This window comes from Ursus arctos, unplaced genomic scaffold, assembly GCF_023065955.2.
Source record: "Ursus arctos isolate Adak ecotype North America unplaced genomic scaffold, UrsArc2.0 scaffold_12, whole genome shotgun sequence".
NCBI lineage: Eukaryota > Metazoa > Chordata > Mammalia > Carnivora > Ursidae > Ursus > Ursus arctos.
In genome coordinates, this window is record NW_026622786.1 from 15,409,983 (window position 1) to 15,425,885 (window position 15,903).

Consider the following 15,903-nt stretch of genomic DNA (forward strand, 5'->3'; position numbering starts at 1 on the left):
AAGGGAAGGGGAGCCTTGGCGCCGGTGGGCTGGGGCTCAGGGGGGCTCTCGATCTCCCTCCGGCGATGGTAGCGGATGCCACTCTCCGGTGGCGCCTTTTCCTCGCGGCCCCGCCTCGCCAGGGCGCGCCCTCCGCGGGGCGGGGTGGGCGGGGCGCGGCGCGGCGCGGGGCCGACCGGGCTCGCTGCAGGGCCCCGGCGGCAGAGCTCAGCCTTCCTCCGCTGAGCCGAGCCGAGCGGAGCCGCGGCGCGTAACCCCCTAGCCGCCAGCGCCCAGCCTGGCGCGCCGCCCCTGCGCGCCTCCGCCACCGTCCCCCCCCCCCCGCCCCCTTCGGCCCGGCTCCCCGCCTTCCCCGAGCCCGCAGCTCCTCCCACTGCAGCCTCGGTGACAGCGAAGCGCTCGCGACCCCTGACCTCTAACCCCCACCCGCCCCTTCTGGCTGCTCCGGTCGCCCCCTCCCCACTGTTGTTGCGGGTTCATTGCGGCGGACTGGAGGACCAGGAAGAAAGGCAGTGGAGAGACGGTGTCGCGAGGACGAGGCTGCCCCCTCCTGTCCCAGACACCGTGTTGGGACTTCCTGACCACCCCGCCCCCATCTTGCGCCTCCGAGGCCCAACTAGGCCCAAGATGCCTGTGGTCTCGGTACTGGCACCGTCTCTGTCACCATCACCGAAGCCCCCGCGGTGGAATGGGGGACCTGGGGCCTTGCGCAGAGAATTGGCTCCTGGTCTGGGTGGAAGAAAACCTGAGCTCTGGCACTTCTGGGTATGGAGTGCGTGGTCCTGAAAGCTCATTAGGTTAAAAGATCATCAGGTTAAAGCCCTGGCTCCTCGTTGCCCTGGAAGCACGTAGGAAGCGCCTGCGTCCTGCCTTGCGACCCCCTCCCGGTTCTGTGTTGTTTTATTCATTGCAATTTGTCTCATCTCCCCTCTGTGACCCTGAGGTCTTCCAGACCGCACTGCTTTTTCATCTTGATAGCTCCCACAGTGCCTGCCTCTGAGAACCTGTTTGCTAAGTGATTGAGAAGCTGCCTTACCCAAAACATTAGGCTCCAGCCCGATCTTACTGGCCTCATCCCAAGAGCAATTTCCAGATTCATTTGTTTTTATTTGCTTTTGAGTCCAGAGCCTCTTCTACATCTTTAAGTTAATCCTCATTTTTTTTACAGCTTGAGGCAGCCTCCATGTCCATCCGGATGACATACAAGGATTTTAAGGCAGAAGTGCAAGGCGATGGACACCTGGTCTGGACACGTGTGCACCATCCAACTTCCAGATCAGGCAGTACCTGGCTATACTGGGGAGACAAGACAAGGGCCTGGGTGTGCTCCAAGGAAAAGTTAAAAGCTCAATGCAAATGCGAAGGATTGTCAGCAAAAGTCTCGTTAATGAGGTCAGAAGACCAAAGTGACCGTGGTCTTTGATGATCCGTACTACTATGCAGAGAAGGTAGGCACCATCTTGGACTGCAGCCAGAAACACATATTTGCTGGCACCTCTTTTGGGTCCAGTCCCTAATGTCTGCATTTCAGAGTTTGGCTGGCTTTGAGTTTGCTGCAGCAAAGAAGAAATATCCCAAATGTGACTGGGAAGAGAAGACCCGGCATTAGACAGAAGCTGGAGTGAGAAAGGAAGAGCCATAGCAAGGATTTTGAAGAATTGACTGTGATGAAGGCCTGTAACAGGCTGGCTGGGCGTGTCCTGGCAGACTCCCTTGGGGTCTCTCCCACTTTGCTTTTGTCAGGCTGGCTGAACTCAGTCATTCTAAGAAGAGGGAGAAGTTGGTGGGAGTGGGGTGGGAGGGATGGAAAAAACAAATCTTAGCGTCCCCTAGCTGAGTCATTTGTTCATCCCGTAAATATTTCTTGAGTACCTACTGTGTGCCAGAAGCTGTTCAGGCCCTGGAAATCAATGAATAAAACAGCCCTACCCACCCCACCCCACCCCCCAGATCCCAGCAAAGCTCTACCCTCTTGGTGCTTCCATTCTGCAGTGTTTGTGGGTGGTGATAAGCATATGGGGAGATGGATGGAGGGAGAAAGCTACCAGGCAAATAGAAGGCCTGGGGGCGGGGGGCGGGATCAAAAAGTTGGGGTGGGGGTAAGGGAACCCAGGAAGAGTCAGTGAAAACAGAGGGCCCAGCCTGGGAGAGGCAGTGAGTCAGGATGCAGGGGGTGGGAGGGTCCCTGACTCAGTGCACTGACCAGCTCCTGAAGATGGGAGCTCAGCCTTAGGCCAGAGGCCTCCAGAGAAGTCCTCACCACTTGCTGAAGGGTTTATCCTAGAGCTCTGAGCCAACCTGTCACCTGGCCCTTCCGGAATTTTCTGGGGCCTTCAGTACGTTGCAGCTGACATCATAAAGCTCGTCTCCATTGCGTGCGTGAGGTCACACTATTTCCCCAAAGTACAGAGCCCGGGACGGAGTAGAGAGCCCCCTGCCCAGCCCGCCCTGGGACAGCCTACTCTGGATGGGTGGGTGCTGCCCCCTGGCGGTCCTAGGAATCCCTGCTCCAGACTTCACTTCCACTCTGGGCTGTGGCAATGAGGAGAAAAGGGGGTTTATAGGCTTGGGGTGACAGCAGATTCTGGGCTTCCTGTCAATTCCCAGCCTACTTCTCCCATCCGGAATTCCGCCTGCCCTTTCCCATTCCTCCAAGACACCGATAACCGGCAGGCTTAAGCAAGGCTGTGAAATAGCCACATTTGGAAATTCCTGATTCCATAAGCTTCTTTCCCTCCACTGTCACCTTTTCTCCACCTTCCTTCCCGGGCCCCCATGGTTCCGTCTCACAGTCAGAAGAGAGCACCTGTCTGTTGCTAGTTCACGCTAAAGTGGCAGCCACAGTGGTTCCCCTCACCAGGAATAAAGGTGTGGCTCATGCCTAGGAAAAGAGGGCAAAGTTGCTCCCAGAGTGACACTGATGGGCTGGCAAGCCCCTCAAATAAGGTCCTTGGTGTCTGAGAGCTGAGGCCAAACCTGTCTGCCCAAAGCCGGAGAGCCTGACATCAAAGCCATTTGCCCTTCCCCTTTCCCTACTGGGGCTTGGAGCGGGGCGCAGCCATTTTGGGGGGGCAGGAGCCATCCAGTATCCTCTCCATCTTCCCACTTGGACTCTACTTGTTTTGAGGGGTTCCAGGCCTAGCAGCAGGTCCCGCAGCTGTCAAGCAAGGAGCTCTCCAGTGATACCCACATCTTCCCCTTTTGGCATTCCAGCTCTGGCCAGGGACTGACCCCTCCTCCCTGAGGCCCTGGTCAAGGAGCCAGCATCCTTTCCCAGCCTGCACTGCTCCCCGGCCCAATTAATTGAATTGCTTTTCAGCCATCATCACTGGGGAGAAGGTGATAGAGCCTTTCCTTCTCTCTCTTGGAGGGACTGAAGAAGAGAGCCAGAGGAGGCTGGAAGTCTCCTGTTTTCTTATCAGTTCGTTGAACCCTGCCTCCCACCCCCACCCTCAGGCAGCCTGCAGAGACTGACAGGCTCCAAATCAAATGCCCAGAGCCTTCCCAGGAGCGGCCTGGGGAGAGCCCAGCATGGAGGACAGCCCTCAGGGCCTTGTGGAGGGCAGCTGTAATGGCTTTGCTCAGGGGCAGAAGGCAGGGCTGGGTGGCTCTGAAATATCTTAGTGAAGGTATATGTGGGGCTCTGGGGAACTTGGGAAATGGATTCTGATGTCCTAGCTCTTAAAGGGAAAGGACCAGAAGGGTGCAGGCCACAAGCTCAGGCCTGGCCAAGACTCAGAGCCTCATAAATCACGGACTTGGAGTCAGAGGGCTGGCAAGAACTGGAGTGCCAGCTCCTAGGTACATCTTCCTTGAGAGATTTCAGGCCTAAGGAGCAGCAGTGAGTTCTGGGAGACTGAGCTGGGCCTACGGTTGGGCCAAGGGTAGAGAATGATACGAGGTCCCACGTGGCCTCTGCCTGGAGAACGGTATTCATGGGAGTCACAGGACCAGGACCAGCTAAGTGGACCCCCAGAGCCCTCTTTACTCAAGGCTGCTGGGATAGAGACCCAGTCTGCATCCAGAGACACACACACACACACACACACTAGCTCAGGGCCCAGCTGGCAGGACTCCTTGGCACTCAGCATTTCTCCATCTAGAAAAGTACAGATTCCTCCCACCTGGGCTAAATTCCAACAAAACTGGTTCATTCCATTAGAGTGGTTAATTAGTTCTGACCGTCCCAGCCCCCTCCAGCAGTGTCCTGGGGAAAGGGGAAGCCGTTGTCTGGAGAGGCAGACCCAACACTGGCTCCTCTTGGATGCTCATGAAGCCCGGGGATCCTTCCCCGCTTGGGCCAGCCCTGGGAAGAACAGAGAGACCCAGAAGCCAGCCAGCTCTGACCCAGGGAGCCACAGGGTGGATCTCCATGGAGTCTTTCCGCTCGGCGGCTGGCACTGTGGCTAGCATGGGGTCATCTTAATAATGGTTTGTGGTTGAGTGACAGATGTAGTCTTCTCCCCATTTCCCGGGTTTCCTCCCACATAAGACAATGTCAGTGAGGAACGCCCCTGTGTGCCTGGCACCAGTGGGTAAAGACAGTGGCGGGACCCTCCAAGTCAGATTATGACAACCTGTTCCAGGAGGAGGCTGATCCTTATTTGTATATTCCCAGGGCTTAGCACAATCCTTAGGACGCAGAACACTCAGTTCATGCTTGATGCATGGAACCAGTGAGGGTGGGACGAAGAGGGGGAGGGTAGAAGCCCTCCCAGTCAGAACTTGCCGTACCTAGACTGGGAGTCAAGAAACCCAGGCTTCGGCCCTGGTTTCCCCCCTGTTTGCTTGTGGGAATTCTGGGTAGATCTATTCCCCTCCCTGGGCCTCAGTTTCTCCAATGGTTCTAGAAGAAAGTTGGGCCAGATCGTCACTAGGCTTCATGTTCTGGTTACTATCACTTGGAAGCAAGTTACTCCCAAAATTTAGTGGTGTCAATACAACGAGCGTTTTATTTGGCTTAGGATCCTAAGGTTCAGCAGGTCGGAAGGGCTCAGGTGGACAGCTCTCACTTGGGGTCCCTCACGCAGCTGCAGCCCATGGGGGCTACAGAGCTCTCAAGTTCAGCTGGACTGCGTGTCCCTGTGGCTGGCAGGTAATGATGGCCATCAGCTGGGAGCTCAGCCGCACCTGTCAACAGAAACACCTACAAACACACGGCTTTTCTAGCACTGGCAGTCTCAGGGTGGTTGGACTTCCTACGTGACAGCTGTGGTCCCCCAGAACCATTATCCCTAGAATGCCAGGTAGAAGTGGCATGGCCTTTCCTAAGCTAGCCTCGGAAGCCGTCTAACGTCACTTCTGCTGTACTCTAAGAGTCAAGGAGACATTTACTCACCCAGATGCACGGGGAGGAGCATAGACTCCACCCGAAGCATTGAAGGATTGGGGCCATTTTTTTAAAAGATTTTATTTATTTATTTGAGAGAGAGAGAGAGTGTGCGCGAGAGCACAAGCAGGGGGAGCGGCAGGCAGAGGGAGAGGGAGAAGCAGGCTCCCCACTGAGCAGGGAGCCTGATATGCGGGCTCTGTCCCAGGACCCCAGGATCATGACCTGAGCCAAAGGTAGGCGCCTAACTGACTGAGCCATCCAGGCGCCCCCTGAGGCCAGTTTTTTTTAAAACCACCACATCCTATGGTGTGTAGAATCCTTCAACCCTAGCCCAAGCCCTCATGGGGGCGCTGAGGCTGTGTGGCTGGTTGCCGCTGTTTGCTGGGGGAAGCAGGACGGTGTCCGGGATCAGTGATACTCCCTTATTTGGAAACAATGCCTTCTCTCCCCTCCTTTCTTGGTTTCTTTGGGTTTGGGGCTGAAACCGTCCTTTCTGAACACTCTGTGAGAATGTCTCATGGCATGGGTGATGAGACCCCCCCAGAATGAGACAGGCCCCACGGATTTACTCCAGTTGCAAAAAGAAAGGAAGCAACTATTTAATGAGTACCTGTTGTATTTAGTACGGAAAGGCTTCTCCACTGTATTATAGGAGGTATTCCAGAAGGAGTTCATTTTTCTCTCCCAGCAATCTCTGCATGGAAGAGATTTGATGGTTATCCTCTGTTTACAAACTAGAAATGGAGGTCCACAGGCTTGTGACTCGCCCAGGGTCATACAGTCGGTGACAAAGCCGTGATTCAAACCGAGGCATGCCACCTGCCCCAGGCCAACACGAGGCAGAAGGAGCTGGTCTCGTGTCTTCTCACATGTCTTCCTCCCTGCCTGCTCTCTCTACCCACAGCCCCAGCTCAGCCACTCACCGCCCCGTCAGAACGAACCTATTCTGTGCCCCAATTTTGTGTCTGTAAGTTGCTATCCGAGGAGAAAGCTCCCACCAGATTGCCATGGTTGCAGATCGCTGCGATAGGCCTGTGACACGAGCAGCCACAAATTCTCTGGCCCCCTTCCCATCGGCAAGTGGGGTCTGTATGCCCTCCCATTAACTCTGGGCAGGTGCTGCGATCCTAGAACACAACAGAAGTGACATTGTGTCGTTGTCCAGGCCCTCACCCTAAGAAATTGGTGGCTCCCACTCTTGTCTCTTGAAACAGCCCCTCTGGGCACCCTGAGCCATCACTTAAGAAGTCTGGCCACCCAGAGATGCACTCTGCTGGAGAAGCTGGGTGTAGACACTCTTCTGGTGACAGTCCCAGCTGAGCCCAGCCTTGCTGCCATTCTTACTGAGGTGTCAGCCACTTGGATGAATGTGACTGAGGGTGCCTGGGGCCCTCCAGACCAGCTTCTCTACAGTTTAACACCGCCGAGCGACCTCAGCTGCCACTAGAAGAGTCACGCAGACAAGCCCCATGCCCGAACCCCTCACCCCAAAAACCATGAGATATAATAAAATGGTTGCTTTAAGCCACTAAGATTGGGGGTAACTTGATACACAGCAACATGCATAATCTCATCCAATCAGTCATTATACCTATTTTACAGACTAGGACATTTAAGCTCAGAAGGATTCAGTAAGTTGCCTTAGGTCTACCAGGAGGCCGGAGGCCCAGCTGGCATTTGAACTTGAACTTGGAAAGTCTGACTCTATAGTTCCTTCAAACCTGCTACTTCTTAGTGGCTCTATGTGCGCCTCTTGGCAGGAGGGTCGACATTTCAACCGAAAACACTACCTTCAAGCAAAGGATTGAATGAATTTACAAGGAGGGACATTTTCAGCACAGGGACTTTCTCGATTGGAGGTACATGGGGGGATTTGGAGTCTGGGGATGGTGGGGAGAGGTGTTCCCTTCAAAAAACTCAGGACGACGGAGGTCGATTTACTTATCCTTGTGCATCCATCGCTGACACAGGACCGGTCACTGTGGATGCTTAATAAACGCTTTTTCAAGGAACAAGGTAACCCAACAAAGGCGGAAGTGCCGGAGTTGGAGAGGCGGGTACGGGCTCTGCAGTCTGGAGGGAAAGGTTTTCCTGCCATCTGGTGGCTATTCCTGGAATGACACCGTTTTCTCCTAAGGCAGGAGAAGGAAATGGAAGGCTGCTTGGGGGACCCTGGCTGACTGTGGGGGAGGTGAAGCAGGCAGCATTCCAGACTGGAGTGGGGTGCGGTAGGGGGGCCCTACCTTCCATTGAAGTTTGCAAAAGATCAGAACTTGGAGCGTGGCTTGCTCCCTGTGACCCCTCAAGCCCCCTGCCACCCCTCTCCTATCTCCCAGCCCCCAGCTCTTCCCTGAAGTGAGTTTCCAGCCGCCCAACCCCCCTTGCAGAGTGACAGGTATGGCTCTTCCTGGCACTGAGGCAGGATTTCCCCCACAAAACCCCATAAATAGACATCAAACACCTCCTCACGTCGGGCAGAGCCTCATTCCCTCACCTGGGAAAAAGCGGGGCACAAAGTCCCTCCCCTGAAGCTGATTTTGTGTGTGGAGGACTTGGACCCCAAGAAGGCCTGCTACAAGCGTGTGTATTGTTCAACACCCAGGACGAATCTTAGGAAAATAAACATGCATCCCTCCTCATCATCCCCGGACTCCTCAGCCAGCCAGCATCCACCACCCCAGCGTGGTCCTCTCTGCCCCATCCCAGCCACGCTTGTCCCCCAGAGCTTCTCCGGGGATCTCTGGCTCCCCCGTCCCCTCTCCCTGAGCCTCGGGCAGGTCAGAAAGGCAAGAAGGTTTTGGTAAGAACAGACACTTTATTGTACACCATGGGCAGGGGGGTGAAGAGAGGAAGGAGGGGATCTGGGGGTGACGATGCCTCGTCCGTCCCCTCCCCTGGGCTGAGTGGTCTTGACCCGGGGCTCCGGCCAGTCATGGGGCACATGGACTTGAATTGTTCTGAACTTGCACCAGGACCAAAAGGGATACCTGCCATGTGTGCTTGGGTCTCTACAAAGCAGCACTCGGGTGAGGAGGGACGCTGGGCCCTTCTTCCCCAAGCCCAGCGACCAGGCTCCAGTGAGGGGGCAGCAGGCCCCCAGTTTCAGGGCCTAGTGGATGCTCAGGGAGTCAGGCGTGTTCCAACCTGTTGTCTCTTCTCTCTTCCACCGTGGGAGTACTCTGGGGTGGGGGGTGCAGCTGTGAGAAGGGGCAGAATGGGAGCCCCCTGCCCATAATACTGCAGGCCTGCTCAGGGCCTGGCAGCACGCAGCTTCCAGCCCCCAGCCTCAGCCTATGGCAGGGGACTCAGGAAGGCTTCTCCTGGTGCTGGGACAGTACAAGTCCCCTCAGATATATTGCTGGAGGGCCAAAGCCAACCTCGCTGGTATCAACTAGAATGCCCTCCCTGTCCATCCCCTATCTGGATCTCGGGCTTCATCTGCCTTGGTGGAGAGGGCACCCTGAGCAAGAAGCTGGTGATTGGGGCCGGAGGACAGGCAGGGGCAGGGACCAGGAGACTCCTTCGGGCACACCCCGCCCTGCCCTGCCCTGAGTCCGCCGTCCCCTGTGGGCACTGCATGGACAGCACCAAAGCCAGTAAGGGATGGGGACCCTGTACAGGGATGTGGGGGCCTGCCCCTCTCTGGCCACCTCCTGCTCCTCCGGGGAATCTGGGGCTGGATCGTACCTCACCAGATGCCCCACCTGTTCTTGACTCCCCCCCCCCCAGGCCTCGCCCCACTCCCAGCTCTCCTGAGGAGTGAGGAGACGAGTGTGCGTCAGACACACAGGGGAAGGGCAGCTGTTCCTTTCAGAACACTCTCAGAACTGTCTCAAGGACAAACGTGGGACAGGCATGGTGAGCTGCTCTCCTGGGGTCTCACCATCTTCAGAAACCCAGTGCTTTTCCTCAGGATGAAGAGCTCGTGAGTCTAGTGGGAATAGCAAGAGGTTGGCTAGAAAATCAGTGGAGGGGCTTCCCCCACACACACACAAAGCCCCTCCTTCCCTGTTTCTGGCAAGCACGGTGGTGTGAAGGCAATGAGTCATCATCAGGGAACACCTGCCTTGCCCCACAGCACCCGGGCCCCAAGGCCTGGCCTGACAGAGCTGAGAGCGGAAGGAGGCAGGGGGAGGGCCTGACGGAGCTGAGAGTGGAAGGAGGCAGGGGGCGGGCGGTGTGGCTTCAGGAACGTGGTCAACACTGGGAATCACAAAGCAGCCTACACACACCCATACCCACATATGCGCACACGCCACACACATACACACACGCACACACCAAGCTCCAGGCCCTACGTCTAACACAGCAGAGACACAGCCAGGACAGGGCCTGGCCGACGGCAAAAGGCTGCGAGCATTCCCCAGCCTCTATGGACCAAGCAGACGGCCCAGCTCGGCCCCCCGGATGCAGGCTGGCAGGCTGGGGCCGGGCCCAGCCACACGCTACAAAATTAAAAATATATCAAATATACAATGAAAATAGATCTGTACAGCACTGAGGAGGAAAATAGTCCAGCAGCCACAGTATAATATTGGGTTTGTCAGTTAACAGCATTTACACCCACATGTACAGATTGAATATACAATAGAAATAGAATAGAGAGAGGAGTATATATAGGAGAGTGTCTCTCCTGGGGCCTTGCCTTTCCTGTTGCTAAATCTGCTGGGATTAGGCATGGGGCCAGCTAGGAGGTGTTAGGTGAGGTGCCTAAGGCGGGATTGTGTTCCCCAAAGGCTCATGTCTTTGGGGAGCTGTGGGTCTCCTTCTCCCCTCACACTCCGAAAGGACAGGTGTGGCCAGAGGGCTGGAAACGGGAGCAGATGTGGGGGAGGGATGAGTCAAGGAAATGGCAGGGCGGGAGCATGGACCCCCAGGCAAGGTGTGGGGCAGGGAACCAAGGGACTGAGGGTTGAAGGAGGGAACCCTGGGCTTCATCTGACCCTCCCCGTGCTGAGAACGCAAGAGGAACTCAGGACCTTCCGCGAAGGTGCCCAGACCCAGCACTGTGGCTCTGCCCACCCCAGCTCTCACAGATGGAGTTCTGCGGTCCCGGCCCGCCTGCCTGCCTGCCTGCCTGCCATCCATGCATCCATCCTTCCACCAGTCCATCCATCGCTCGGCAGACATGATTCTCCAGCCGGGCTCTGATCCTACCAGCCTGCGCTCCAAGGGCAGCCCTCTTCCAGGGGAGGCCTCAGGTCAGGGTGGGTGGGGGGTGCTGGGGGCGCTGGGCCCCAGAACAGAGAGACCCAGCCCTTCCTCTCAGCAGCCTCCCTGTGCCCTCCCCACCACAGGCTGGGCGTCTTGGGGAAGGTTCCCGAGGTTATTTGCACAGGACGCGCACAATGTGCTGGTTGGGCTTGCACAAGGAGAGTGAGTGGCAGCCCAGAGGGGCAGTGAAATTATCCATCTTTCCCCAGGTGCGAGGTTTCCTGGGTACGAGCCCCTGAATGAACTCCAGGGACCCCCCATTCCAGGAGGGAAGCTGCCGCTAGCGAGAAAGTTGGGCCCCAGGTGAGAGAGGGAGTGTGCTTCACAATTGTGCTCCAAACCATCTGAATTGTGCTGTGAACCATCAAGTGTGCTCTGGAAACCTCTCTGTGTACTGTGCCCTCCTCTCTCGAGGAAAGAGGCACAGGCCACTACTGTGGGCTCCTGGGTGGGGACGGAGAGGGCAGGCCAAGCCCTAGTGAGGGTGGGGAAGTATCCAGGGCAATCATCACCCTCCCAGGCAGGATGCGGCACACACCCTGCCCCAGGCAAGGCCAAGGACGCAGGAGATTGCACCCAGAGCCTCAGGCTGAGGGGCCCCCATGCCTACCCCCCTTCCGCTGCCAAGGCTGGCGCTCAAGCTAGAGCGTGCCAGCTGCCTCGCAAAACAAACTTGGGAACTTCTACAAGATTCCATCCCAAGTCTGAGCCCTGAGTCCCCGCACAATCATCCCATCCCCAGCCTTAAATCAGTCAGCCTCTGGGCTGCCCCACACCTCATCCTACCCCACCCAGTGCCTCTCACCACCACCTGGCAGGACCTAAGAACTACAGGAGCCAGGTTCCAGGGGGAGGTGAGGGCGGGGGAGCGACCCCTACAGTGGCCACTTGCCGTCTCCCCTATGCTGGGAATCAGGACTTCTGGACTGTTCCCGTTAGTCAGCTGCAATTTGGTGAGAGGATCTCAGGAGGTTAGACGGGCTGGGAGCCTGCACGGGGGACAGAGCCCCTCCCAGCCCCCGCGCAGGTGTAGGGGGAAGCTGGCTGGGACGGGGCTTGGGGAGATGAGGCAGGGCAGACGCCCTCTCTTTGGGCAGAGGGCCTGGCCTAGAAAGAGAGGCCAGGCTGGGGCGAGCGGGCTGGATGGGCGTGAGGGGAGAGACGGGCAGGGCGGCGCGGTGGTCACAGCTCTGACTCAGGGGTGCCGGCCAGGAGGTAGCTGCCCCCGTAGCGTCCGTTGGGGTTGCCGCTGGTCTCCAGGGGGGACGTGCTGCCGGGCCCCAGGTAGGAGCGGTGGGTGGGCATGGGGGACGGTGCCTCGCTGGGCACCTTGCTGAGGATGAAGCGGGTCTCATCGTTCTCCTCCAGGTTGGAGATGTCCTTCATCATGCGGCCCTTCTTGTAGGACACGGAGAGCGTGTTGGAGCCGTCGGAGAGCAGGTGGAAGTGCCGAAGGATGAACACCACAGGGATGGGCAGGGTCGCCACAGCGATAAGGGTGATCAGAAGAGCCATGGCCCAGTTGGGGAAGTACAGATAGCGCTCGGCAGCCTGGGGGGGGACGCGGGTGAGGGCTGCTGCCCAGCACGGTGACAAGCTCGCCCTCCCGGGACCTCCAGGCCTGTCTCTCCCCGCCCTCTCCCCGCCCCCCCACCCGCCATCCCGGCCAGGCGCAGCCAGTTAGCTGGTCACCTTGGTTAAGGGCCCGAGCTCCCCTGGGTCTCAGTTTCTACATCTGTAAAATGGGTGGGGTGTTTCTGCTCCACGGAGAGAGCACATGGGTTTGAACTGGACAAGTGTGTCAACCTTTCTGAGCCTCAATCTCCCCATGTGTGCTACGGGGACAATGCCACCTCTCTCTCTGGGTTGTTGTAAAGACAGAGGCCCTGGCAGGGCCTGGCACACAGCAGCTTCCCTAAGAGGGTTTATCTCTATTGCCTGTCACATTAAAGTGACCCTGGAGTTTCAGGTTCCCCCTCACCTCCTCCTTGATCCAGGCACTGTACCCCGGGGGTGTGACCCCCAGCTGGATGATGCTGGCCGTGGTGAGCACAGCCATACACAGGGGAGACACGAACTTCCACATGTAGAAATAGAAGCGATAGGGCCGGAAGCCCAGCATCTCCGTCAGCTCCTGCATGAACCTGCCAGGTGCATAGAGGGCCCGGCATTGGCATCCCCACCGCGCCTGCACATTCCCCCACAATCCCCTCCTCCAGGAAGCCTTCACTGACCAGTCCCTCTCTCCCAGGCTTTTCCATTCCTCACATTCAGGGCTCCCAGTTTATTAGTCGGTGGCCCAGCTGGCTTCTGGGCAGGCTCTGGTGTCCCCTGCTAATCTCCTCTGAATACCTCACGTCACACCCCACCCAGGGATGTATTATAGTCCACAGGACATGGTGGGCAAGTGGACAGGCACCTGAGGACTTGCGTTCACCATGCGCCCAGCCCCACTCACACTGGCCTGGCTCTAGACTCCCCCTGCTGGAAGTGAGGTGAAGTGCACTTCCCTAGTGTCCAGAGGCCCTGACTTGGGGGTTTCTAACCTCCGGGTCTATGGGTGGGATGACCATAACTGCGGGCTGTGTATGAACGTCATAAGAAAAAAATCATCTCTACTTGAATAACACCTAACTGAAATCTTGCACTTCTTTCTATTGTAAATACAAGCAACCACAGCGGTATTAGCAGTACCTACGACCCTATCACCAATTAATCAATGACAGATATCTCCCTATCACGTCACCACTGAACCTACCTACAAACATCATTTATGCTCATCACTATTTCACAATTACCGTTATGATTACCCTGGCGAAATCTGCTGACTCAATGCAATAAAAATAACACATGTACAGAAAAAAAGCTACACATATATTACTCTATCAGATTTTCAACAGTATTTGTGCTATTTTTCAATATAACTCATTTCCTATATAATCCTATACATTTCATCTCATCCGCTTAAACATAATATTCTGAGACGGCGTGCAGGGGCTTCACCAGACTGCAGAAGCGTCAGAGCCCCTTCCCACCCTGGCTCCCAGGGCTGGTCCTGTCGCACCGCGTCCCCACCCGCGTTCTTGTAGGAAGCTGACGGCTGTAGCCAGGCTATAAGAGAGCCTGATTCTAAGACCCGGTCCAGACAGCAGAGGAGGCCAGGGGCTTGCAGAGAGAGTAGGAAGGGGCCTGGCCCTGGCGCTTCCCAGGCACACAGATTTGTTAAATGAGGGGCTGACAGCGACTGTGGCTCTGCCCCAGGCTCAGGTCAGGAGGCCCAATCCTCCCTTACTGCTGACTTCCGTTACCCCACCTGACCCCACACTTTGGGCCCTGACCACACCTTGTCGGCGCACACCTCTAGGTCGATCACCTGAAAACTGCCTGGGCTACTGAAGTTCGCGAACTCTCTGAGGGTGGGGACTCCAGTATACCCACTTAGTGCTTAGTGCTTAAGTGCTTAACAAAGTTACCAGAACGCTGGAGTTGGTTCTCAGGTAAGGGGCTACGGTAATTCAAGGCAGTTTAAGGTGATGCCAGGACCTGAACCCAGGAGACTCACGTGCTCAGCCTGGCTCTGCCTCTCATCATCCACATGGCCTCATGTCCTCTCTCTGAGTCTCAGTTTCCCTAATGAGCTCTAAGGGCATTTTCAGCTCTGACATTCTGACTCTGTGATCTCCTGTCCCACTCAGAAACAGCCCTGGGAACGCGGCCCTCTGCAGGCGGTCAGAAGAGGACAGACCCCTCCCCCCATCCCACCCCTTCCCCGTGTCCCCCTTACTTCTTGGTCCCGTAGATCCAGGCCACGGCAATGTTCTCAAGGATGACGATGACAGTGAGCGGCAAGGTGGCCGAGTAGTCGTCAAACATAGTGACAAAGTAGTTTCCGGAGCGCTGGACGAACAACAGCCCCACGCAGAATGCAAAGACACAGCAGCCCACTGCAGAGAGCCGGGAGGCCGGTGTGGGGGCAGAGGTGCAGGGTAGGCAGGGCCCGGGGGGTTGGGGGGCACCCAGGCCCCTCCCTTCCCACCCCTCTTCCCCAAAGGCCTTCATGGGGGAGGGATCTGGATGCTGAGGTTCTGAGCGCCCACTCTTCTAGGACGGGAGCCGCCCAGGGCCGGGAGTGGCAGCGATGGAACAGGGGCAGGCCCGCATGGAGGAGGGGCACCCCTGCCCCGGAGGATTCAGCAAGCCCCCAGAGAGAGGGGCAAATGACCCGAGGAAGGGGCTGCCCCCAGCTCAGGTTTGGCCCAGATTCCCAGACAGCCTTCTCCTGGCTCTTGAGTGCGCATCTCTGGGAGGCGAGCCAGGCTCCAACTGCATCCCAGTGGGGACCGCGGGGAGCCTTCCCAGTGTGGAGTCTGTCTGAAGTCAGAGGCGTGTCCTGACTGTCGCCCCAGAGCGCAGCCCACCGGGCCGGCAGGGGCTGCCGGGAGGACTTACCTGTGAAGGTCTCCTTGGGCACCTTGAAGGTGTCGATGATGGGCGTGGTGATGCCAGCCATGGTCCCGATCATGCTGCCCAGGCCCAGGTTGATGAGCATCAGGAAGAACATGACAGACCAGAACGGGGAGGCGGGGAAGTGCGTCATGGCCTCGGTGAAGGCGATGAAGGCCAGCCCTGTGCCCTGCACGGACTGAAGGTGCGGTGGAGAGCGAGGGCTCAGTGAGGCCCACGCCGCTCCTGGGAGCCCCTGGCCTCCTTATCTTTGCCCCTGGAGCTTTAAGCATAACTCTTCCCTCTTCCACCGGAATCCGTGCCCTCGCCTAAATCCTCTAGTCTTTCGGCCAGGGGGTCTCAAACTTAAGCACGTATCAGAATCTGCCCTACCCCGGGAGTAAGCTACCAGTTTAGAAGTTCACCTGTGGGATCTGGAAGCTGCAAGTGGTACAGCGACCCCAGGTGATTCAGATGAAGATGCTCACATTTAGAAAGACGTCCAGCTTGAGACCTTCCTCCTCTAGGAAGTCTTCCCTGATTGCTCCAGCCACAACTATGCGAGCTCCCAGCCCAGAGCTCCGGACTTTCATGTAGTGGGCTCAGCCTCGGCTGCCTACTGGAACCACACTGGAGCCTTTAAAACACCGATGTCTGGGTCTCACCCTGGAGACAGTGATTTGATCGGTCTGGGGGTGGGTACCTGGGTTTTATTAAGTTCCCAGATGACTCTGATGGGTAGCCAAGAGAGAGAGTGACTGTGTTAATGCTTGGGTCCCTGCTCATGGGCCAAGTGACCACACACTGTCCACTGACATCCCTTCTCCATTGTCCTGTAAGGACCCGTGACTGTGAGGGCACACCTCCCCCAACCGTGTGAGTGTGTAATTCTTGTCATTTGGCTGTTATCGAGG

At 57.0% G+C, this 15,903-nt stretch overlaps 1 protein-coding gene across 1 annotated transcript in view; it reads right to left on the minus strand.

Moving 5' to 3' along the window:
• Positions 1-9,854: 9,854 nt before the first annotated feature.
• The window catches only part of SLC6A17 (solute carrier family 6 member 17), a 31,352-nt gene continuing 25,303 nt past the window's right edge, over positions 9,855-15,903 (minus strand). The window contains exons 8-11 of the mRNA XM_026484603.4: positions 14,996-15,188; positions 14,331-14,490; positions 12,528-12,690; positions 9,855-12,097 (exon numbers count right to left, since the gene is read on the minus strand). Coding sequence (XP_026340388.1) covers positions 11,729-12,097; positions 12,528-12,690; positions 14,331-14,490; positions 14,996-15,188 — 885 coding nt within the window. The 3' untranslated portion in view covers positions 9,855-11,728. The remainder of the gene's footprint in view (positions 12,098-12,527; positions 12,691-14,330; positions 14,491-14,995; positions 15,189-15,903) is intronic.